Source organism: Panthera pardus, unplaced genomic scaffold (assembly GCF_024362965.1).
Source record: "Panthera pardus isolate Hobbes unplaced genomic scaffold, ASM2436296v1 HiC_scaffold_13, whole genome shotgun sequence".
NCBI classification, from domain to species: Eukaryota; Metazoa; Chordata; class Mammalia; order Carnivora; family Felidae; genus Panthera; species Panthera pardus.
In genome coordinates, this window is record NW_026526688.1 from 80,428,030 (window position 1) to 80,452,965 (window position 24,936).

At 37.6% G+C, this 24,936-nt stretch overlaps 1 protein-coding gene across 7 annotated transcripts in view; it reads left to right on the forward strand.

The window, feature by feature from the left end:
* TTC29 (tetratricopeptide repeat domain 29) overlaps positions 1–24,936 on the forward strand; it is a 674,033-nt gene that overhangs the window by 545,828 nt on the left and 103,269 nt on the right. For all 7 annotated transcript variants that reach the window (XM_053901209.1, XM_053901212.1, XM_053901211.1 and 4 more), the window contains one exon: positions 18,599–18,690. In XM_053901209.1, coding sequence (XP_053757184.1) covers positions 18,599–18,690 — 92 coding nt within the window. The remainder of the gene's footprint in view (positions 1–18,598; positions 18,691–24,936) is intronic.

Genomic DNA, 24,936 nt, shown 5'->3' on the forward strand with positions numbered 1-24,936 from the left:
AAGGAAAACCAGTTTAAGGGCTCTTCTAAAATATTTCAGGTGAGGAATAATGAGCTCTGAACTCGGGTGGTGTGGTGTAGCTCATAACGGACACATTTGAGAGACATTTTACAATTTTACAGTGTTTTCTGGCTGGTAGATGAACATACAGAGACAAGATGGAGACAAAGAATTTGAAGCTTTTTGTTCAAATAATCCAAAGTAGGATAGTAATGTTAAATGAGATAAAGTCACAGAGGGAGAAGCAGCTAAGCAGAGGACTTTTTAACAGCAATTTGGAGGACCTCTGTTATCCTTGTCTTCTCAGAACATTCCACCATTACCACTATTGCTTTTCTGCTGGCTACGGTCTTGTCTCTAACCTTGGGGCTACAGATCTCACCGCCACCACTCCTTGCTCCAATGAAGCAAATCTCTAGAGGAAGGTCTCTAGACAAGCTCAGCCAATCGGATTGCTTACCTAATAATTTTGTTTTCTATTGTTTTTAAATCAGAGCCAGTCTTCCTTGGTAAGGAAGCCTGGATGCTGCCAGAGCCACGGAGGATGGTGGGCTGAGAGAGTAAAACTAACAGAGAGAAAACAAGATGAGAAAGGGAGAGTGCAATTTCTGGTAGCATTTGGGTCCCTAGTTTACCATTTTGCCTATATTAGATTGGGGTGGTTTCTGTCCTATGAAACCAAATGAAATCAAATGAGCCCAGATAGAATAGCATCATCATGAATAACAGTAACAACTAGCGTGCCTTTGTATGCTATGGGTCTACAACTCTACCCAACCTTATTGTTTACGTGTTTTACCTCATTTAATACTCACACAATCCCTAAGAAGCAGATCTTATTAGTATTTTCTATTTACTCTTACTCCCATTTCACAGATGAAGAAGGCTGAGACTTAGATTCAATGACTTGATTACGGTCACAAAGCTTGCAAATGCCGAGCCAAGACTGGAGCCATGCTCCTAAGTGCTAATGCTGTCACAACTCATTTTTAAAGTCATTTAAATATATGTGGTATACATAAATCACATGTATACACTTTTAATAACATTCTCACCTATTCCATTTAATGAATTACTGGTTGGCATAAATAACATTTTGTAATTCTTGTCCAGTAGAAATTATTATTCAATAACAATTGAAACTTAGAATAAGAATCACCTGTCTGTTATCAGGCCAGTTCAGAATAGGCACAGAGTTTGGGAACACAGAAGTGGAACTATTAAGTGGCATCCCGCTAGGGATGACCCGCTGTTTTGTAGCTTCTCCAGAGAAAGAGATGTAAGGAATTCTCACCTCACATTTCCATCTCCCATCTCTCTCTTACCCTCCATTGGCATAGATAATGGAGTATTGTGGATTCTTCATTGGTCATGACTTAACTCCGTAGCTGAATTTGTCTTGTTTTCTCTAGATGTCAATGACATATCTAGCAGCACTAGAGTTAATACATTTGTAAGAATTCTTTTTCAAAAGCAGTGTGTTCAACATATTTTTCCTACAACCCTGAATCTCTTCTTGCTACTGATGCAAATTGGCTATCAACCAGCAACTCTTAGTAAATGCAAGGGAAAGAGCATAAAAAATGCTGTTTGTTAGGTTTTCCACAGAAAGATCTAGTAGGGCAGAATGTTTATAACATTCTGGATAAACAAAATAGGGGGAGAAAGATAGGGTCCTTCTGGTAGATTACAATGCTCTCTGTTCCCGTCTTAAGCATGATCACAGTATGATGTAGTGATTACAAGCGTAGCCCCTAGAGTCACATTGCCTAACTCCAGAGCCTGGTCCTGCCACTTCTAATCCTGTGACATATACGTGGGTCACCTCACCTCTCTTGTGCCTCACTTTCCTCACCTGCAACGTAAGGAAATGCTAGCAACTAACCGATAGAGTGGTTGTGAGGATTAAATGGATTAACATGCAAAAAGTACTTCCATCTATGTCTGCCATACTGTCCTCCCTCAAAAAATGCAGGTGAATACTAAAGAATAATAGAAGTATGATTTGCTGTGTTTGTGCAAGGATTATGGCATCCCTGCTGCCATTGCTGACTTAACAGAGCATAGATAAGTCTCTCAGCATCCCACTTTGTAAAGTGAACATGATATTTATTAATATAGCCTGTTAATGAAAATTCCAGTGGAATAGTGAAGTGATAATGGTTTATTGGTCCTTATTATTGTTCTGCAAATGATTTAACTATATATTTTTCCTAAATTTAATTAAACATATTCATTTTCCCTATGAGCTTATATTAGCTTACAGCAGAGTGACTGTTTATTATGTTCATTTTATATGTTTATAATATCACAGACATTACCAAAATAAACATTTTCCTTTTAAAATATTATGTAAATAATCATTAATACTTGTTACAAGGTTGCAAAGCCAAAATTACTTTTTAATTGTTTATTATAATAGATTATGTGGAAATGGAAAACTACCATCCAGGCAATCATTAGAATCTTCAGAATTGGTTTTGAAAAATACCAGAAAGACCACCAAATTAGGAGTCAGACATTCTGCCTTCTGGTGGTAGTTTTGTCATAAGCTCTTTGGTCTCGAACAAGTCGTTAAATCTTGTTCATTTTCCTTCACAACATTGTTACAGGATGCCATTGTTAAAATCTTGATTGACGGTGGGACAGGTGGTACCAAAGGAGCCAGAACTTGGGGCCTAACATTTATGGTGACATTATCAGGCAGCCTCTTGGCACTGAGGTGGGAGAAAGGGTCAGATAAGACCCTTGGCCTATTGGCTTTATTTCTCTGTGCCTCAGTTTTCTTACCTTTAAAAAGAGATAAGAATAATAATAATGCCTGCTCCTGAGTGTTGGGAAGATTTAGTTACTTAATATGTGTAGTCCTTTTTTTGTTTTTTTAACATTTATTCATTTTTGAGAGACAGAGTATGAGTGGGGGAGGGGCAGAGAGAGAGGGAGACACAGAATCTGAAGCAGGCTCCAGGCTCTGAGCAGTCAGCACAGAGCCCAACACAGGGTTCAAACCCACGGACCATGAGATTATGACCTGAGCTAAAGTCAGATGCTTAACCAACTGAGCCACCCAGGCACCCCTAGTCTTAAGAACAATCTGTGACATATCCAGCAAATAGTTTTGGAGCACCTATTGCCAGGCCCTGTTCTAGACACTTGGAATATATCAACAGCAAAACAAAGATCTTTGTCCTCATGGAGCATCATCCCATTGGAGAAAGACAGACAATGGAGATTAAAAATAATAAGTGAGTTAGCATGTTAGACAGTAATAAGCATGTTATAGACAAGAAAAAAAATAGAAAAGAATGAGTCAGGAGTGTCTAAACAAGTGGTGAGTAGGGGAAGTTTTAAATAGGTGATCAGAAAGGGCCTCATTGAGAAGTTGACATTTGAAGAAAGACTGGGAGCAGATGAGAGTTCAGCTAGGCAGATATTTGATGGAAGTTCATTCCAAGCAGAGGGAAAGGTCAAGGCCAAAACTCCAAGACACCAAGCCTAAGCCCTGGAGGCTTGGGGCCAGTGAAGCCAAGGAGAAGCAAAAGGGAAGCAGAGTAATGGGAACCAAAGTCAGAGGATTAGGGGTGGGGTCGTGGAAGGCCTTATGGGCCATTATAAAGTGAGGCAGGTTTTCTTCTGAGTCAAAGGGGGGCAGTCACTGCAGTCAGGGGAAAGAAATAATAAATACTCAGTATTAACAATTATTAGCTATTATAATTAGTTCATAGGATGAAAAAACAGCAGCTAGTAATAGATAAAGCCGTAACCAGGTAAACATGAGGTTAACATGTAGAATGTCAGACATTGGGCTGCACTGGGTACCCTGTAGGTGAGTGGAGAATTCTGGGAAGGGTGCCAGCAGGTAGTAAGCTGTAACTGAGGGTCTAGATCTGCAAAGTCATGCTCAAGGGTAACCAGCAGCAAGCATATCACAGTGCACAAGAGCAAAATGAGCAGGAGACAAAGTCCAATAAACCCAGTTCAAATCTCTTCTTCTTCTCCAACCCTAGGACTGTGTGTACCAGAGCAAGTTCCTCAACCTCTCTACACTTAATTTACCTCATTTGTACAATGGGAATATTGATATTTATCTCAGAGGGCTCTGTGAAAATTAAATGTACCATGAATATGAAACACTCCACATATGTAGCTTTTGCTCCATAAGTGGTAGTGACTGCCATTGGCAAGGGACAAGCACCAAGCCACAGGGACTGAGACTTAGGAGTGGCACTCCTGATGAGAGCATACTGAGGCCACAAGGTAGGTCTTCAGCTTTGTAGTAAATAGGGACCCAACCAGCACCAAGACAAGAGATTTAGGTAAGAAGAACAAGATGGGGATGCTGCTCCAGGGTCTGGGACACATGTCAAGGCACATGGAAAAAGCCTGGTCACCTTAATAGAGATCAAATCAGAATATGATCTGTGGCAGACTGATGTGATGGCAAGCTTCTGCCCTGATAGAATAGGGACAGAAATGGCCCTGGGGACTGGGGACTGGGGACTGGGGCAGGTCACAGTTGCTAGATGGGGGGACACCAGCGTGGAGAATGGCAGGGCCCAGGAAGCAGAGCAACTAGCAAGTTATTATGGAAATGATCTCCACCATTGCTTCTGGGCTCTATAATTCTCCATTTCGAAATATTGATAAATAATTTGAAAATGCCAAATATAATGGTAATTTTCTAGTTTATCGTATAAAACCTAAAGCTTACTATAAGAATGCTAGCAGCAATTTGTTTTGCCACTTTATTTTCAGCTCATATGTTATTTCAGAGCTGATCAAAGGCATTGGTTGCAAAATATAAAATAAATCATGCTTCTAAATAAACCACTAAAGAGTGTTAAATTGATTTAAGTGATTTTAGGAATATTAATATTTAAAACATCTCTGTCCCAAGCCTCTTTATGACTACCTATAGCAATAATAACTACCATTTCATTCTACCATTCTTCATCTTATAATATTACATAGTAAACTGTGTAAAACATTATTTTTTAGCACTGGAATAGAAATGTAGGATTTCGGCTATTTATGTTTAAATATCTTGAATTTTATTCAGTCAATAAAAGTATACTCGATTAATGCATTTATTATACTCTTTGCTTAGGTTGAGGTGAATAGAGTGCAGTGTTTGTTTTTTATTATTAAAGAAAACTTTGCCTTGCACTCACATGCCTTTGCAGTAAATTTGATTTTAAGCAGCATGTATTTCAGGATTAGTCCCAGTCTTGGGAAATTTTCTAGCTTCACAATCTTGCATCTTTGGCTTATCTGAAAATATTGTTAAAATTACATACATGATTTTCATAGATTTTTTTTAATACATAGGGAAAAGACGGTATCTGCAGTGCTAAATGGAATATCGATGGATGTCCCTCAGTGGGAGGGAGGGTCTGGGCAGCAAAGCATCCCATGCAGGCACTTTGGTGTTAGAGTCACCTAGGCTGCACAGTCTGACAGCCAGCTCTATGAGTGAAGACACACTGGTGATAAAAGCAACCAGACATCTGGATCACAGTGCGCACATTCAAAGGCATTTCTGAACTGTTCGCACATTTGTACTCACCCGGGTCCCCAGCCTTGCCCAGGGCTCACTCATCATTTTCTTCTCTGCCTCTGCCTGTCTTCGTCTTTTTTTTGTACTTCAGCAACCTCCCTTTTCCTCTCCAAGTCACCTCCATCTGCTTATGTGTCATTGTGGCCCTCCTGCCACACGGCTGGCTGAGGAATCCAGTAGCCCTCCCCGCCTCTGCCCAGCACCGCCGCATGCCTGTCACTGCTCAGCGCTCTGCGCCACACTGGCTTGTTTTGTCAATAACCATTTATTTGTTGCTGGAATAGTAGCAGCCATTACATCTGACCTCCCTGTTTCATCAATTATGGATAGATTATTGGATGTGAACATCTGCAAAAGCTTGCTGTTGAACTCACCTCCTGGCTGGGATTAGATAAAGTACTAAACTGTTGTTTATTGTCAGGCCAAAACTCTACTGGGAAGGCAGGGAATTCCAAGAGTGGCAGAGCCCCATCAGAAGTACCAAAAATCGTTTCGTATTGCCACTGTTTCCCCGAAGATTCCAACCATTTATTATTTACACTTATTACTAGTTGTTATAACCTACTTGATAAAAGCTCTTGGCAGGCATCGCCTTTCCAGTCATGGCCGCATCTGTCAGAATGGAAATGACTCATAAATCGTTTTCTTGCCTCTTCCATCACGGCGAAAGGGAAATAGATGAAGCTTCCTCTGTGAGCAAGCATTCAGAGAAAGACTTTCCTACCATGTTTTATTTTAAAGAAACGTGTTCACCCAGCTTGATCTAAAAGCATTACACCGTGGATCTAAATTAGGGTTTACTGAGTTTACCAGAATAATGGCCTGTGGTGGAAAGGATATCAAATTGCACGGAGAGAATATGCTCAAAATGTTTTTCAAGGCTTTCATGGATTTCTGAGAAAGGGAAAGCAGAATGAAATTTTATTGAATCTTGCCTTCAATGAGGAAGAAATCTAGTAAGAGAGATTATGAATAGATGATGGCCCTACCTTCGGGAGAAAAACAAATCTCCAAGTAGGAATTGGTTCATGCAGAAATATAGAAATTTTCACAGTATTAGTGTTTATTAAAACCTTCTGGATAATATAGAACACACTTTGATCCTTTCCTGTGGAGCCAGAAACCATTACGCTCCAAGTGGTCCAATGGAAGAAGGTTGGTACGTCACCCCTTCAGGGGAAGCTGAGGAACTTGGTTTGTCACTAAGCTAGTGACTTTTCACTGCTTACCTGTCTGTCTTAGCTTGTTACTTGGGAAGATAGTAACTATATATGTCTCTCATCAGTCTAGATTTTAAAAGAAAGAGAAAAAGAGTTTTATACTCCCTCCACAGATAGGAAGAATTATTACTCAAGATACCATGACTAATCTAACAATCTCAGCCTCGGATCTGCTTGTCCTCACCGAGCATAATGGGTTCGTAATGGAAACTTACTCATTAGGGAATATGATTAGATGAAACAAGCACACATTTAGTAGGGGGTTCTTACATCATTTTGAAATGTCATTTAAGCCCGCCTTTTAAGAATTTGGCCTGTTTGCTGATACTTGAATTCTCTCCAGGACTGGCTGTTAACTGAAAAAGTTTCCGTACTTTCCATTTACCATAGTTATAGTGTGCCATAGTTTTTTCCTTTATTGAATGATATTCAATGCAAAACATAGAAAATATAATGTAATATATAATATGTGATAAACTGTAATGTATATTATGTGTAATGTATATGTTATATAATAATTTATAATAGCTTATTTTTCTTTAAGGCAAATAGCTATGTGTAATGTTCTTATGAAGAGAATATATAATTATAAATACATTACTAATATAATTATAGGGGTATTATATAATATAGAAGCTCATTATATATGTTTCTGCAGGTACTTCACCACTAGTACTTTCCAAGGGCTCTTCCGTATTCATTCAGCAGTATTCAACATTAACATAAAAGTAGGAGCTAGGGGTATAATGGAGAGCAAAACAGGTATGGTTCCTGTTCTCGTGGTACTTAGGACCTAACTGGAGACAGACAAATATGTTTTTATAATTAAAAAAAAATTTTTTAATCTTTATTTATTTTTGAGAGAGAGACAGCGTGTGAGCAGGGGAGGAGCAGAGAGAGAGAGGGAGACACAGAATCGGAAGCAGGCTCCAGGCTCTGAGCTGTCAGCACAGAGCCCGACGCAGGGCTCGAACTCACGAACCATGAGATCATGACCTGAACTGAAGTCGGATGCTTAACCGACTGAGCCACCCAGGCGCCCCAAGGGAGACAAATATTAATAAGTAGATACATATGATGCTGTGGTAAGTGCTGGAATAGCACAAGAAAGTGGTGTGTGTGTCCAGGGAGTGGAAGAGTCAGGAGTGAAGTAAGAAAGAGCAATGCAGGCAGAGGGACGTGGAGGTGGACAGCACTGGGCTCATTCCTGATAGTGAAAGGTCTGTGTGGCTGGAGTGAGGTTCCCAGAGTCCCACACATTCCAGCAAGACATAAATGTTGACATCTCTGCACTGACAAAGTGAGTGACAATATGTGTGTGGTCAGATTAGATTTGAGTGGCACTTCATTTGATTCAGTTTGCCACCACTATCTTTAGTCTCCATAAATAACAGACAACTGAAATTACTGGTAATGTTATCGTAGGTATAATGGAATCATTTGTCACAATCCCTTTTCATCCTCATATAAACATAACAAGTGGAGTTTGAGAATATCCTAGTTTAAAAAAAACATTTTTTTTCATTCAAAATCTTTTCTGCAAATGAAAACTCGAATCATTTTATAGAATCTGTTTTTGTTGGTGGGTTGCCATGGAAAGAATCAACATGTACTGTCTCTCACTGGTAAACATGGACAGGGGAAGGCCTTGAAGTTTTTCATTTGCCACATTAGCTCAAGAGAGCCCTTTTATCTCGCGGTGTTTCTCAGTTTTATTTTGCAGGTACAAGAAAGAGAGTCATTCAGATTACTTCAAGTAAGGAAAGCGATTGTAAAGATTCCTGATGGGCACATGCATCCTATCCCATGAATACTTGGGATCAGCAGACAGTTGCAGTTCATAGACTGAAAGATTCTTGGGAACCAGAGGACTCAGGTCAAAAGGGGCTAAGTTTTCTTATTATCCCCTTAGCAGCAGCGGTCAGTTGGAGTCACTCTATTGACATAATCCAACCACTCTCTTGATGTTCATTTATCTTGGAGCACCTCCTCACTTCTGCCATTACCAGCTGCTCGGTGGGTCTGCATTTCCTAAGATGGAGCTAACTAATCACTACAGTCTTCCACCAAGTAGAACTTTTTATGTCCGGCCACCTCGTAGATTTCTGGACTACCTTTCTTCAAGGGCCCTCTGGCAAAATATGAAACAAAGCCTCTAGTGGATTTTCCTAGCAAGAAATTGAGGGCAGGGAACATTTTTTTTGAAGGAGCTATAAATATAACTCACATTATGATTGGGTTGTACAGGATAAATATTTTTATGCTTTCTGATTTACATCATAGAAAATAATTGAGAATTGGAATTAAAATTCTTCATAAATATGTCTCTCATTAAAATAGTACTAAACTATAATGACTGATTTAGAAATGGCAGTTTTGGGGTGCCTGGGTGGCTTAGTTGATTAAGCGTCCAACTTTGGCTCAGATCATGACCTCTCAGTTCGTGAGTTCTAGCCCCACCCAGGCTCTGTTCTGACAGCTCAGAGCCTAGAGCCTGCTTCGGATTCTGTGTCTCCCTCTCTCTCTGCCCCTCCCCCACTCACACTCAGTCTCTCTCTCAAAACATAAGCATTAAAAAATTTTTTTTAAAGAAATGGCAGTTTTGAACAATATGTTCCAATTTATGATTCAGAAAATTTTTATTTTTTATTATTTTATTTTATTTTAAAGTTTGTTTATTTTGAGAAAGAGAGAGAGAACATGTGCATGAGCCGGGGCGGGGGGAGGTAGAGAGAGAGGGAGAGAGAGAATCCCATGCAGGTTCTGCGCTGCCAGCACAGAGCCCAGTATAGGGCTTGAACTCATGAACTGCAAGCAATGACCTGAGCCAGAACCAAGCATTTGAAAATGCAATGTGAACTCCTAGCATGTGAGAGATTAACTAAGAATTCTAATTTAGTTTACATAACGATAACCTTGAATTTTCATAAGTCTTTAAAATTTTAGGTGGTAAAATAATTGGCTATTTTTGAAGAGTGCTGATTATTGCATTTATGACAATGGCTATTTAATATGAACCCCAAACATTATAGATTCAGCTCTCCTTGCTGTAACATTTCAATTGAATGAAAGCACTCATCATTTTGTTTCTTTTAAAAAATTTTTTAAAAATAAAATTAAATAAATTTATCAGGGATTTTAAAGCCAAGGATAAATATTTGAAAACAATCAGAGCCTATCTTAAATTACTAAATATATCAATTTAGAGTTCTGAACTCCAATTAATATTTTTGGAAGAGAGAATTTTATTTTATTTTATTTTTTTTAATATATGAAATTTATTGTCAAATTGGTTTCCATACAACACCCAGTGCTCATCCCAAAAGGTGCCCTCCTCAATACTCATCACCCACCCTCCCCTCCCTCCCACCCCCCATCAACCCTCAGTTTGTTGGAAGAGAGAATTTTAGATCGTTTGGTCCCACCCCATTATCTTCCAGACTTAGATACTGATGTTCAAGGTAACCAAGTGACCTGTCCAAAGTCACACACTGAGCTAATGGCAGAAGAGAAACTAGAACTCATACCTTTTAACATTCAGTCCTTTCTGCACTAGACCATGTAGCCTTCATATTGCGTGTTGGGCAATGTAAACCATGTGTGACAGTTACTCTAAATCATGAGTAATGCATTTCAGGAAGAGAGAGTACATACTCTAAATGGTCAGTATAAATAGTAAGGCTAGACTGTTCCTAACTTAAGAATATAGTGTCAGCAGAATGCAAAATATTTAACCACTTTTATGTGTTATAGTTTACAGAGATGCCGACTCACTTGTCCTTGTCCTCAGTGTTCATTCAATATAACATATTTGTAGGAAAGGATTACTGTATCTACTACATGTCAGATACTATGACTTTGCAAAAAAATGTATAAGAGCCTTTAAGTGATATGAGACCAGTTCTGTTTACCCCCATTTTTAACCGTCTTTTGCCATCTCTGATTGCTGGCTCCAGTAAAGTACTCTGAATGTTGTTATGGTCCAGTCTGGTCCTCAGCCTGTTACTGCAGTGCTTGTCAGAATTCATTAGCCACTGATTTCTTTGACTAATGTTGCAGTTGATTGTCTGAATCATGTTCAGACACCGTAAATGAGGCAGAAACATCCTTTCTGCTCACCAACTGCGAAATGGCTAAAGGGGGTTAGATTGCCAGAAATCAGAATAAATGTATTTCCGATAAGATTTGACGTTGATTTCAAGCTCAAGATGGCAAACTTGAGTTTTTATTTCTATATTTCTTATTGCACAAGAGTAAACCTGCGTCATTGCCTTTTTCTCCTCAAAGTAGTGCACTCTGTTGAGCACAGAGCCAAACTTTTGTTATGAAATGGCACAATTTTGGGTTTGTGTAGGAGATGTATAAGAAAATATTAGCTATACTGTCTTTTTATAGTGGGCAAGGAGAAGAGGTAAAAAATCCACCCTAAGTAATAGACCATAACTTCTCTACAAACAAACCTGATGGATGCCTCTTTGCTGTTTCACAGAACTTTTTAGTCCAGGTGGGTTTATTTAAACTCTTCTAGAACTCAGACAAAACTAAGAAGGAAACGTTCAAATGTGGCTAAACTGTGGGGGTTACATTCTCATTCATTTCAGAGTCTCCTGGATGACTCTATATGTTTGGAGGCTTTTAAGAGGGCAAATAGCTGTCTTTCAGCAACATCACATGGAAGAGGGATGGGCTTATTTTGTGTTGTCTCATAAAACACAACCATCATGAGCAGGTAGAAGTTACAGATTTTGCTGAACTTAACCAATAGTTGTCTCACTTACCTCTTCAATGGCAGAGTGGCCAGCTTCACAAGGGGATGGTTTCCAATCATGAGAATGGTTGAGGTGAAGGCTAAATCAGGATTCCTTAACATCATCACTGTTCACATTTTGGCTGCATAATTCTTCGTTGGGGCGGGGGTGGGGGGCGGCTTCCGTGTGCACTTGCAGGGTATCTAGCAGTATCCTTGGCTTCTTCTCACTAGATGACAGTAGCAACCTTCCCAATTACGACTACATCGCATATCTCCACACACCGCCAAATATCCCCTAGGGGGTAAAATCACCCCCATTTGAAAACCACTTAGGTAAGTAAGATAAGTATTTGGGGAAATTAAACAGTTGCTTTATTCAAATCTTTAGTAGGTATTATTATTAATACCTCATCTTATTGGAACTTTATAACATCCCTTCAAGGTAGACTTTATTCATTTCCATTTTATACCTGAGGAAATAGGCTCAGAGAGACTAAGTGACTTGACACATGTCAATCAGCTCAGTAGTAGACCTGTGTGACTTGAGAGCCTATGCTATTTGAAGAAAATGTGAACACCCAGAGGGAGATTTGATTAATTATCCCATAAGGCTCCTCCAAAGCCTAGTCTATGCCCTCCGAGGAGGAGTCCCTACTGATTTCAAATATTGAATTAACTAAGGAAGAGAGCAGTAGGGGCGGTTGGTAAGTGAAAAAAGAAATGTATATAGAAAAAAAATACCAAAAATGTGAAGTAAAAGGATTATACCTCCTTGAAACTTTTGCAAAATTACAAAATTTCCATCTCAAATGGGCTAGATGTTAGAACTTACTTTATGTGGTGGTTTCCATGAGTTGTTTTCCTACAGTAACAACGGGTCACCAACCAGAGCATGGGGGCCCATTTTAACTTCATGTCGCTGATCTCTATTAGTTTGAGTGGTGCATGCTCAGTGCTATGCCAGAGGGAGAAAAGAAGAATATTTCCTCTCCTTTCCCTAGACACAGGAACAACTATGCATTAATTTTTTTGAGAACTTGCATAATAGGAAGCAAGGCAGGACCTGCAGCATCTTGGATGTGACGTATTTTAACCAAACACATCGAGCAGCCTAGAAAACAGAAAGACAAAAACTATGAATAAAAAAAGTCTTGCAAAAGACTACATTTATGTGCATGTAGAATAAAGAATGAAAGTGAATAACGCACCTTACCTTCAAAGCAACAATCAGATTTCTCCTTTGTAATCAAAAAGATAAATTGCAACTTGAAAGTTTATCACTTCATACCATCAATTAAAACTATGATTATTTAGTCCATGTCATCAGAAAAAACATTCTATGCATGAGCCTTAAAGCAGACTTTTTACTGGACATTGTTACTTCTGTGTACTCTGGTAAAGCTTTTTCCTCATTGTATCACTCATTCTCTTCCCCAAACCTTTGTTCAAGCTGCCCTCCTCCCCACTGACCCAATCCCATCATTCCCTTAAAATGCAGATTGAATTTCTCTTCCTAAAGGAAGCCTTTCCCAGTTCTTCATTGCTCCTACACTATCTGAAATTCACTCATTTATTTATTTTATTACAGATTTTTGCCCCATCTCCTAGATACAGTAGAGACTGCACGGGGGCAGGGATTTTGTATTATTTGTTGCTGTATGCCTAGCACCTAAAACAAGACTTGACCCATGGAAGACACTCAGTATTTGTTTAATGAATTAATGTCTTTGAACTAGATTTTTAGCCCTTTATACAGACTTACAGCACTATATAATATCAATGTCTATAAGTCTTACTGCCTTAGTAAGGTCTTTAAGAGCAAGGATATATCTATATTACACATGTAGATATGTAATATACCCTATGTACATAAAAAATATATATATCGTTTTATCTTGCAGTCACATCTAATGGTCTGATGGAAAGTACTAGAAGATTACTTCGCATAATACATTGGTTCTGAAGGTTGAGCATTATGAGGAAAGCGATAATGAGAGGGAGTTACCTTTTCAGGTATCAATGACTTAGGAACACCTGATTTTCACATCTGCTGCTGCACATTTCCCTCTACCTTTTTTTCATCTTTTCATACTACTTTGATAAAGAGATTGTGGGCAAGTGTGTGAGGCTTCTAGAAAACCTGAGGTATAGAAGTAGACCCCAAAAAAGAGGTTATAAAAATCAGTACCTGCTTAAGGGATCATATCATAAGGCTGAATTTCAATAGAAGGCTGACCTTTCTTTTTCGTTTTATAACCTTTGTCCCCAATTATCCTGCCACACACTATCTGAATTGTTTCATTTCACTTCATTAGACCGCATAAAACTCCACTCAGAAGAAGTGACTTGCGGCTAGCAAGCATCCTCTTTTTATTTTTTTTATATATATATTTTTAATGTTTTTTATTTATTTTTGAGACAGAGAGAGACAGAGCATGAACAGGGGAGGGGCAGAGACAGAGGGAGACACAGAATCTGAAGCAGGCTCCAGGCTCTGAGCTATCAGCACAGAGCCTGACGCGGGGCTTGAACTCACGAACTGTGAGATCATGACCTGAGCCGAAATCGGTGGCTTAACCGACTGAGCCACCCAGGCGCCCCAAGCATCCTCTTTTTAAAACTACAACTTTGGGGCACCTGGGTAGCTCAGTTGGTTCAGCATCCAACTTCAGCTCAGGTCATGATCTTATGGTGTGAGTTTGAGCCCCCTGTTAGGCACTATGCTGACAGCTCACAGCATGGCTCCTGCTTCAGATTCTGTCTCCCTCTCTCTCTGCCCCTCCCCAGCTTTCTCTCTCCCCTCCCCAACTCACACTCTGTCTCTCTCTCTCTAACCTTACCCCCCGCTCTGTAAAATAAATAAACATTAAAAAATTTTTTGAAAAAAAACTACAACTTCTTCTGGCAGTCATTCACGCCTAAGTATGAACTAGTTTAATCAACTAATGTCCTTCTGTCACTTAGCTGAGGAAATTTCCCTGGTGAAATACACACAAGGTTAAGGGAGGTGTGCCAAAAGGGAACAGATCAGCTGCCAAGTTATTTCAGAATTTTTCCTAAGGCAGATCTTTCTTTTACCCAACCAAAAAAGAAAAAATAATTTTTTCTCCACTTCTCTTTTCTCTTCCAAGCAGCAAACATACTAAAAATGAAAGGGTAACGTGAAGGATCATCATAGCAACAGAACTTTTCTGTATCTTAGCTATAGTGGTGTTTATTACATGGATAGATGCATGGGATAAAATAGCCTAAAATTAACACCCACATGCAAACACACACACACACACACACACACACACACACACGGAAGTGCAAGTAAAACTTGTGAAATCTGAAAAAAGTGGATGAATTTTATCAACATCAATTTCCTGGTGTGAGACCGTACTGTAGTTACATGAGATGTTGCCATTGGGGAAAGACGGTGAAAGATATATGAGAGTGCTCTGTATTATTTCTTATAATTGCATGTGAATCTACAATCATTTAAAAATATATAAAGGTTTTAAAACAAATTAACTGGAACAGTGTTTTCTTTTAACAGCTGGCTGGGCCAAAGAGCAGGGAGATGATTCCATCTAATTTGGGAGAGTTAGGCCAGGAGTGTGGTTTAAAGCAGGCTTTGGCTGTGAAAACAAATATAAGGGCCATTATTGCTGGAAGTTCTTTCTGTTTTAATGTTGTCTAAGATAAGGGGACTGTAAAAGAGGAATTGCAGAGAGATGTGGAATGAGAAAATAGAAGAAGACAAGAAGTGGGGGTCAATATAAAATATATCATTTTCTTTTGTTCCAAGCACCCTCATAACTGGAAATCCTAAACATTTAAAGGTTATATAGAACAATTGGGCGTTTGATACTAATAGACCTAATAATGACTTCTTATGTATCTGCCCTGAAAAGTACCAAAGCTCAGGCACAAAATATATTCTTATAATCTGGGAGGACAAGGCTACTTTTCTATGCTTTTTTCTCAATCTCTCTCTCTCTCTCTCTCTCTCTCTCTCTCTGCCTCTCTCTCACTGTCTCCCATTCACTTTGTTGACAGGTGACAATCTTGACTTAAGTCCAGTGTTCCCTCGAAGGATATTGCAGCAAGAGAAATTAATGACCCTTAAAATTTTATCTTACAGTAACAATTCTTCAAAGAATTTGTAGCATATTGCCAGCATGATTCTTTTGCACATTCTCATTTTTTATGCTAAGTATTCTACTAGTTTTGTTTTTAGGTGACCAATACAAATTATCTCATTTTAAGAACCTGGGATTTTATTTGAAAATGCCTTTTCAAGTAAATCAATTTTATTCTAGTGGGAAGATGAGACCCGTTGCCTTTAAAACTTGAAATGAAATAGTTTTCAAAGCTTCATCTCCATTATTCACTGAAATTATTGGAACTTTAGGTACCTATGTAGTGCTCGATTTTTGTGTGGTATATGAACTGATTTTTCTAAGTTTGACAACCTTGTAATCCTACACAGTTTGGTGTTCATTGAAATTTATCTAGTAGTGTGCTTAATCATGTTTCCTTTGTCTTTTGACAAAGGTTGATTAAGTTCATTGTGAATAAAGTTTAAAGATACATAATGAATTTTCAGTTCATCAAAAGCGTTTGCATCTGAGAGTCTTTATTCTCTCCTCTTCGATTTGTGATGATAGAACTTAATCTGGATTCATTTCCAGCATATTGTGTGCCAAAGGGATATTCAACCAAGTACAGTTGATCTCTCAGATTTGCACACTGTATTTTCTCACTTGAAGTATTGAAGTATTATTCTTTGTAAAAAAAAAAAAAGACTCCACTATTTACCTAGGGATTTGAATTGATTAATGTTTATTCACTTGTAAATTATACCTTGCCTACGTTAATTAAAAAGCAGGTAACGTAGCTTACCAGAAGATCAATATAAAACGTCTTTATTTTCAGCACAATATTTAATCTCATGTTATTTTTCCACTTTTATGAGTGTTTCCTCTTTATTTTAACAATGTCCTTCCTATACCCCTTAGATTTAACTATATGATTCCCCAATGTGCTGAGTTTTGCCTTGTGTTCTTGCCATCCATCCACCTGTCTGCATTTACTGTCTCCCCCTAGAGTTCACATTCCTGAGGAGCAGAGGTCCTGCCTGATTTAGATGGGCTCCTCTATGGCACATTCTAGGTCTTCAGTTTGGACTTCATGTCATTCATTGTTTCCCTACTGGGCCAATAGTGAACTATGTGCTTCCTACTGCCTATGTGTTTCCTGTTTCTAGGTAAAGTGTTTGAGCTGATGTATGAACTCTCTCAAGCCACAAATTAAAGTGTCACCAGCACTGAAATATTTACCTATCATTTCTTGAACACCTACCCTCCTATCCAGAGGGTAGAGTCACATCCTCAAGGTAATGGGCGCCTGTGGGACTTACTGTGCTGCTCCAGGTGACCAGGGGCACAGGAGAGTGTGCAGTAGAAGCATGGTGTAAGCCCTGGGGAACCCTGCCTTCAGTCGTTGCTAATTTACACAGCGTATCAACCCAAACTTCTGTGCCATAAGACTGTAAACGCCTTCAGGGCTGCAAGCATGTTCCCTTCTAACTAAGATTTCTTAAGGTCTAACATAGCACCTGGTACACAATAATGATATTTGGTGAATAAACAAGTTGTTTTTGGCAAGAAATCTAATAATATTCAATCGTAAAGTTCTAAAATGTCATATATAAAAATATATCAACCAAAAAAAGACACTAGAAGGTCTCTTCCTAAATATTTTGGTATTTGGATTCAATAAGGTCTCTTATAAATTTACAAAATTCATGAGTTCTGCCCCTTAACTCAGAAAGGTCTATGTCAAATCGTATCAGATTTAATGTAGGTATTGTCAGGTATGCAAGACAAAGTGGAAATAATATTCTTGGGTTTATACAAAGCATATTAAGAAGCTTAAAAATAAGAATCAAAAATTTTAACTTTGTAGGTTTAAAACACTGGGTCAATATGTATCAGTAAGTTTTAATGTCAGTGTTATGTCAAGCAGTCACTTGCAAACCACACACACACACATACACACACACACACTCACACACAAACAAATGTTATGCGGTATCGTAATGGCCTCGTTGAAATTATTTCCCAAATGTTAACTTTAAGAAAGTAAAGTCAAATGTCAACACTGCCTCTAATACTTAAATCTTCAAAGCTGCCTAATTCGGGCAGTAGCATAAAGCACGTATTTATGTCCTCCCTCACCCTGCCTCTCTCTCCAAATGCTGTCAAATGACTTTCACTAATTCTGTCTTAGAAAATGTGCAAAAAGGATTTCCATAGAGGTCTTTGGAGATTTCCTGTGTCCTCATGTGTGTAATAGGTTAGGTCAAGTAACAATGAAGGAAGAAGAAAGAATAGGAATTTTGTTTTACATATTTTCCTCCTTCTGGTCATTGAGAGAAAAAGAATAAAAAGGAAAATTATACCATAAAGTTGATGTCAGTGTTAAATTAAATTAAGATCATATGTTTGGCTATGGCAGCCATAATATTTTGATTATTGAAGAGATTGTTGGTAATGAAGTACATTTTTAAGAAATATTTTTAGTGTATACTGACTACATGTACAAACTGTGAGATATGCATCTAATAAAATGATAGATTTAGAAATTGCTTAGCACCTAAATTCACACTTTACAAAACTGCTATTTATAGAAAGAACGTGATAGTTAAGCTACCACAGTAGAATATTGTAATCTGCCTTACATTACCTTAGATAATAGTACCATATTTTAAAATAATGTTGTAAACCATTCAATTATTTATTCACACCTAAGTTATATAAATTGGAAAATTTTGGATTGTGCAGGAAAAGAATTATTTTTATAAAAGTAAGACCTCACTGTCATGGCTTAAAGAGTTTGCTGTGAAACAAGTTATACTATGGATAAAAATAAACCAAACCAACATGAATTTTTAATACACAAAAAAATATTTTATGGAGACATTAAAAACAGCTATTAATTTTAATCTTTTCTGTTATGAAATGAAAACATCAGTGAATCTGGCCATGCTGTATGTTTAATACGTATTTCTTTTCCTGATAGGTCCTTAACACTTACAGTAAAATCTCCATAGACCTGGAAGATGATCTCAACCTGGGGAGAGCCTATGAAGCAATAGCCAAGGTCCTGCAGAGGTAAGTTAGCACATCCTTGTCTTGCTGTCACTGTGAATTCACTCAGCTGTGAAAGACTTAAATTGTTTGAGGTCTGTCGCTTTCCATTACTGCCTGCTTAAATTTTAAGCAGTGCCCTTCTTAAGTGACCCTTTCATCGTAAGTTATTTTAAACCAATGTGGTATCTTAAAATATGCACCTAAACTCTCCTTTGTCTATTCCTCCTTTGTACTATTTTATTTTTGATTTTCTGTGAGTTTAGTGACGACCTTGAATGAAAGGGAAAAATCAGGTCACATCTCACAGGTTAAAAAAGCAGAGAACGCAGAAATATATAGTACGCTTCAGTAACTTGGCTCACCCTAACCTTTCGAGATCTCTTCTTTGAGGAAAGTTTTCATTTATGTTTCAATCTTGCTTCTTCCATTAAGACATCTGTCTTTGAGCATCCATATCTGGGTAAACACCAGAATGCAAAAACAATATTCCCAATATCTCATTTAAAACAGAAAATTTAATAAAAGTATACCTGAACAACTTCTGATACAAATTTTTCCATGGAAACCACATGATTTGCCCTTCACTCATTTTATTGTTATTGTTGTGTACTCCATTTAATTATTGCACTATGTTCTAACATTATGATTTAATTCAAGATAGAATAAGAATAAGAACAGTTATTAAAATTAAGACCGTGGTTTTGGGTATGTGATCTTATACCCAATGTCTAGCTTTTTAATAATGGTAGTAGTAGCAGTAAGACGAAGAAGAAAAAGAAGAGATATAGATTGTGTCAAGTTCTAATTTCTATATTTCAGCTGCAAACACATACAAGGTAGTGTTTTAAAAGATAAAATTGTTATTTAAGAGGCATTTAAGGGGTGCCTGGGTGGCTCAGTTGGTTGAGTGTCCAATTGGCTTAGGTAATGATCTCACAGTTCGCAGGATCAAGCACCATGTCGGGCTCTGTGCTGACAGCCTGCTTGGGATTCTCTCCCCCCCCCCCCGCCCCTCCCCTGCTTACACAGGCATTCTCCCTCCTCTCTCCTCTCTCTCTCTCTCTCTTTCTTAAAATAAACATTTTTTTAAAAAGGCATTTAAAAGATTAAATGCCTGGGGCGCCTGGGTGGGTTAGTCGGTTGAGTGTCCAACTTCGGCTCAGGTCATGATCTCGCGGTTTGTGAGTTTGAGCCCCACATCAGGCTCTGCACTGATAGCTCAGATCCTGGAGCCCGCTTCAGATTCTGTGTCTCCCTCTCTCTCTGCCCCTCCCCCACTTATGCTCTGTCTCTCTCTGTCTCTCAAAAATGAATAAATGTAAAAAAAAAAATTTTAAGATTAAATGCCTAATGAACTAAAAGTACATCTTCATTATATAATTACCATTGCCAATATAGTAATCATTAATTATTAAATAAGTTAATTGAATATTAAAATACCAATGCCAATGAAATGAAACGTATAGTACAAAATACCAAATAAAAGGCAATACAGTCATTACTGCATAAATGGTTAAGGATACAGACATATTTATAAGGAAAATAAGGATATTTACTCTAGGAAAGCAGGGCCAGCCATGAGTAAAGCAAGCAACCCATGAGTGTTGTGGTTCTTCCAAGTAGAGATCAGTAACTAGTCCATGGAAAACCAACCCAACTATCCCTTAAATTTTTACTTTCCACATAACACCTGGAAAAAAGTAGGGGTTTGAACACAAAGAAGACATTTATAAGTTTTCAGTTTAATGTCTCTTTGTAACACACCAACTCTGTGCCATTTGGTGCAGTTCATTTTGATTATTAAAATTACAATAAAAATTATGCTTGGTTTGCGAACATTATTCATTCTGGAGACATGCTTGTAATCCAAACCACTTGTATATCGAAGTGAATTTCAAGAACCAATGCCTTAGTTGTAATCATGTGATATCCAGCATCAGGTACTACTCATATTGCAAGACATAACTCATTTATCAAGTTAAAATTTATTACAAATGTTTGCTCGTCCTGCGGAACACTCACAGAACAAGTTACTCTCAATCCAAGGTTTTTCTCTACTTGACTCTGCTGTTAATACTGCCCAGAATCAGTAGAAAATGGCTGAAGTTTTTGTCTTGCTTTGTAGTAGCAGACCTGGTCTAAGCCTGTACAGTTAAATAAATGCATCCCTTAACATGTTTATAAAATAATTCTTATAAAATGACATGTGTTCCAACATAACTAAAAAGATAAAACTCCAGGGGAAAACATTTCCTTTTATAAAGAGATATTGAGTACTTCCTATGTCATAAATGTTGTCCTTTGGTTACTGATAGTCTTTATTTTTTAAACTTCTGGATACATGAGGTTACCTTAAAATAATTCTCACCTGTAAAAAACAGACACCTTGCTTGGAATATTTTAGTCTCTGGTCAACGATTTGAATTCCTGGTCCATATAGTAAAAGCTAAGGGGAGAGTTGAACAATTATCTGGTAAATAATGGCAACAACAACAACAGACAGACAATTTAATGTTTTAATTTGGCTGCTTGAGTGTTATTTGGGGTTTAGATGCGGAACAGGATACAGCTATTTTGATAGCCCATAAAGTAGGGTGTGTTTTTGTAGGAATGGGGACAATTCTATTCCAACAGTCTAACAGTCTAAGAACCTACCTTGGGGCAAGCATACAATAGGCAGGAAGATTGATCCCCACCTCACTTTCATACCAAATGAAACAAATTCCACTTATAAAAATTCCCATCTACTACTAAGTAACAATGAAGCCATCGATGATTTCTATGGTAGACATGGGTTCCTAGTTTTATCATGTTATGCAATACACAAAAGAGCACAGGAGATGCTTCTTCTGGGGCCGTAGGGAAGAAGTACTGCAGGGACACTGTAAGTTTTCCAATCCACATATGCCATTTTGCCATATTGCTGGTAGTTATGGAGTGGCGCTCAGGGGAGTAGAAGCCTCAGCATATTCTTTTACCATTTATGTAAAATAACTCAAGAAAGAGACAGATGTTTCAAAAACAAAAGTCCTCTTCAGGTGGACAGCATATCCTAGATATCTAAGAAGCCTTATTACATCAAGTCCACTGATTACTAAAAATGCATTGATACAGATATTGTGGTCATTTAAAAAAAATTCTCTTTAAGGGCTCAGTGTTCTTTGATACACACACACACACACACACACACACACACACACACACACACATCTATCTCTTTCATAGTCACAAACTGCCCTCAGATTAGCAGCAACATGCAAGAAATGAAGAACAACCAAAATAGGGGAAATTATGGTAGTGGTGGCAGAAAAATAAATCAAGCTGCATATGAGCTTCGCATCTTCTCTAAATCTTTTTCCAAACCTGTACAATTGCACAAGTTTCACTAATGGTAGCCCTATCTCTATAAATATATTTTATCTCTTAAGGAAATGGAAGAGGATAGCCATGACTAGCGTAAGTGTATGTCTAAGGATATCAGCTGAGCGTGCATGAAAGGTGAATAATCTTTAAGGCTAGAAGCTTCTAAAATGCTTATAAGAATTTATTCTGAGCCTTCGATTGAAAAACACACCATGTTCCCTCAAGACTAAGGACTTGGTAATACAGAATTGTCCACTTGGTAATGCTGGACCCAGCCATGCCATTAGAGTTATTGATGAAGGTTTTAATAGTGAACAGGATGTGTTATTTTTGCTGTAGTTCTGAATAATATTAATTGCACAGGGGGTTAAGGGGCAAAACAAAAAATAAGCATTACAATGCCTTCCCCCCCCAACACTTGTAATACTAGAAGAAAAGGGGGGGTTGATATTCTAAAATGATAACAATTGTGTATGACACAGCTATAAAAGCCAGAATTATGGTCCATAAAACAAAGAGAGAATGAGTTGAGAAATTACCAAGTAAATATTATTATTACACAGACAATTTGAGTAAATACAGAGAGCAAAATTCCTCAATTTTCTTTACGGCATTTTTTTGCCTCATTTACTGAAATAACTCATTTTACTGAAATGCCACACTCTCCAAATAATCAGGGTGACTTTTGAAAAGAATCTAGGGGGAAGAAAATCACAAAAATGAGAATTATTCAAGACATATTGGTCACAACTAGCCTACCTCTGGGTTTATTCCATACTCGTTGTGAATTTTCTTGCAAACTCGGGTTAAATTATTTCCTAGGAAACTTTCCACAGTGGAGATCTTTCAATCAATCAGTACAAAGTTTCAAGTGTGAAAATTACCTTTCTGTTATAGCTGGAAATTAATTTCTTTTTGCTTGAGAGAAATGACATGCCCTAGTAATTTTCATATATTCTTTAAAATGGAACATCCAGGCTTTGATGCGAAATTTCCTAAAAATGACCCCCCAAAAATACATCAAAACATTTCTATTAATTCATGAAATTAAGAATAGCTTTTTACATTTTCTCCTGTCACTGATTCCATTTGCCTTATTACTTTCATCTGTGGCCCACAAACTTGGTGGCACAATCAACAAACCCCTTAGTGGCTGTTTCATCTCTGCTCTATTTGATTTCTTCTCTCTGAGTAAATGATTAAGTTTTCATGCATTGGTTCAACCAAAATCTATGTTCACTCAACCACATCCTTTATTGATTACTTCTACTGCAAACAGTAGGCCAAGTGTGATATACATAATTGGACAGTTGTCAGGGGATGTGGGTGTTAACAGTCCTGTTTTCCCAGTTGGAAACTGGAATCACCTTGATACACAAATATTCTGCACTGTTTCATTCTCATCCTTTGGACCGAGGAGTCCTGTTCCTCAGAATATATGTTTTTAACTCTCTAAGGCCTGGTTGAATGAATTTAATGATTATACCATATAATATGCTGTTCAAGTTGCACCTGTGCACTGCCTATAGAAAACTGGAATTAATATTTGTCTAACATTTTAACCTTGTCCTTTAACTTATACAAATTATCTGTGGCTTTTCTATAAGAAAATATTTTATTCTTTCCCTTCCAAAGAAAGACTGGTTTCTAAACCTATTGCTACCTTTGAAATTTGGAAATCCTGTAAGCAATACATAATGTTTATATTTCAGATGCTAGAGTAACAATTCTGCTGGCTGTAGCACTGTGCATTCATTGAGTGGAGCATATAATTTATAACAGAAAGAATTTTTCTCTAGCATTATTTGTTGAGAGCAAGTTCCAGATAATTTTAGATGTGTGGGAAATCTGTCACTCCTTTGGGAGAGAAACAACTGGACTCACCCACCCAGCAATAGTTCTGTTTATACTACTTTGTATTTCTTGCTCGCCGAACTTGGTTTTTTGTTTGTGTATGTTGATTTAACAATCCTCAGCAGGCCAAACCTAATCCAAAATGTACTTCCATCAAAAATACATCAGCTTTTAGGAACATGAACATAAATAACCTCCAGTGAGTCCATTTTAAGTAAATAAAAATAATAATTTTTCCCTGAGGTTTTAAAGTGATATGCAAAGAAGCCTCTATTTTTTTTTCTTATTTCATCAATTTTTTGTTGTTGAATATTACAGTCCAAGAAAGAGCTTGGAGAGTTCGCATCAATTTGATAAAACATTTTTAGTCCTAGAAATCCGCAAGTTTTGCTCAAAATTCTAAATAGTGTACTTTTTTATTTATTAATAATTTTATACTCTCCAGCTCTCTCAATACCATTTTAGTTGTTCCACAAAATAAATATTTAAATTAGTAAATGCACCTCTCATGGTGCCTTACTCCATGTCTGCAATTTGAAATATTCCTCAAACAATTCATAATTTTTCTGGAGAATTGAGCTATGCCTAAATGTGGAAGAAAATTATTCATGATTGTGTTATGAAAAAATGAGAACAGAATCATAAACAGCAATATCCACAACTTTAAGAATGTGAAATTCCATCCTATTTCTGATATGTAGAACATTCTTTTACCAACAAGAAAGGAAAAAAAGAATGCCTGATAGTACCTGGCACTCAAGGAAGCCAAAAAAAAAAAAAAGTGTTAATTCTTTGACCCTGCCCCCTAAAAGCCAGACACCAGAACCTTATGTGCTGTCTTGCAGAGTGTACGTTGACATTGTGGCATTTAATTCATTGCAAAATGGAAGATTTTCAAAAAGTAATGCGTAGCTAAATTGACTTTTCTTCTCAGCTGGTGGTAGACAATATCAGGTAGAGAGCTGTGGATATGACAGCTTTCTATTTCACTGAGGTAATAATAATACTGGCTGTCATTTATTGAGTCACTGCCATGTTTCAGGCTATACA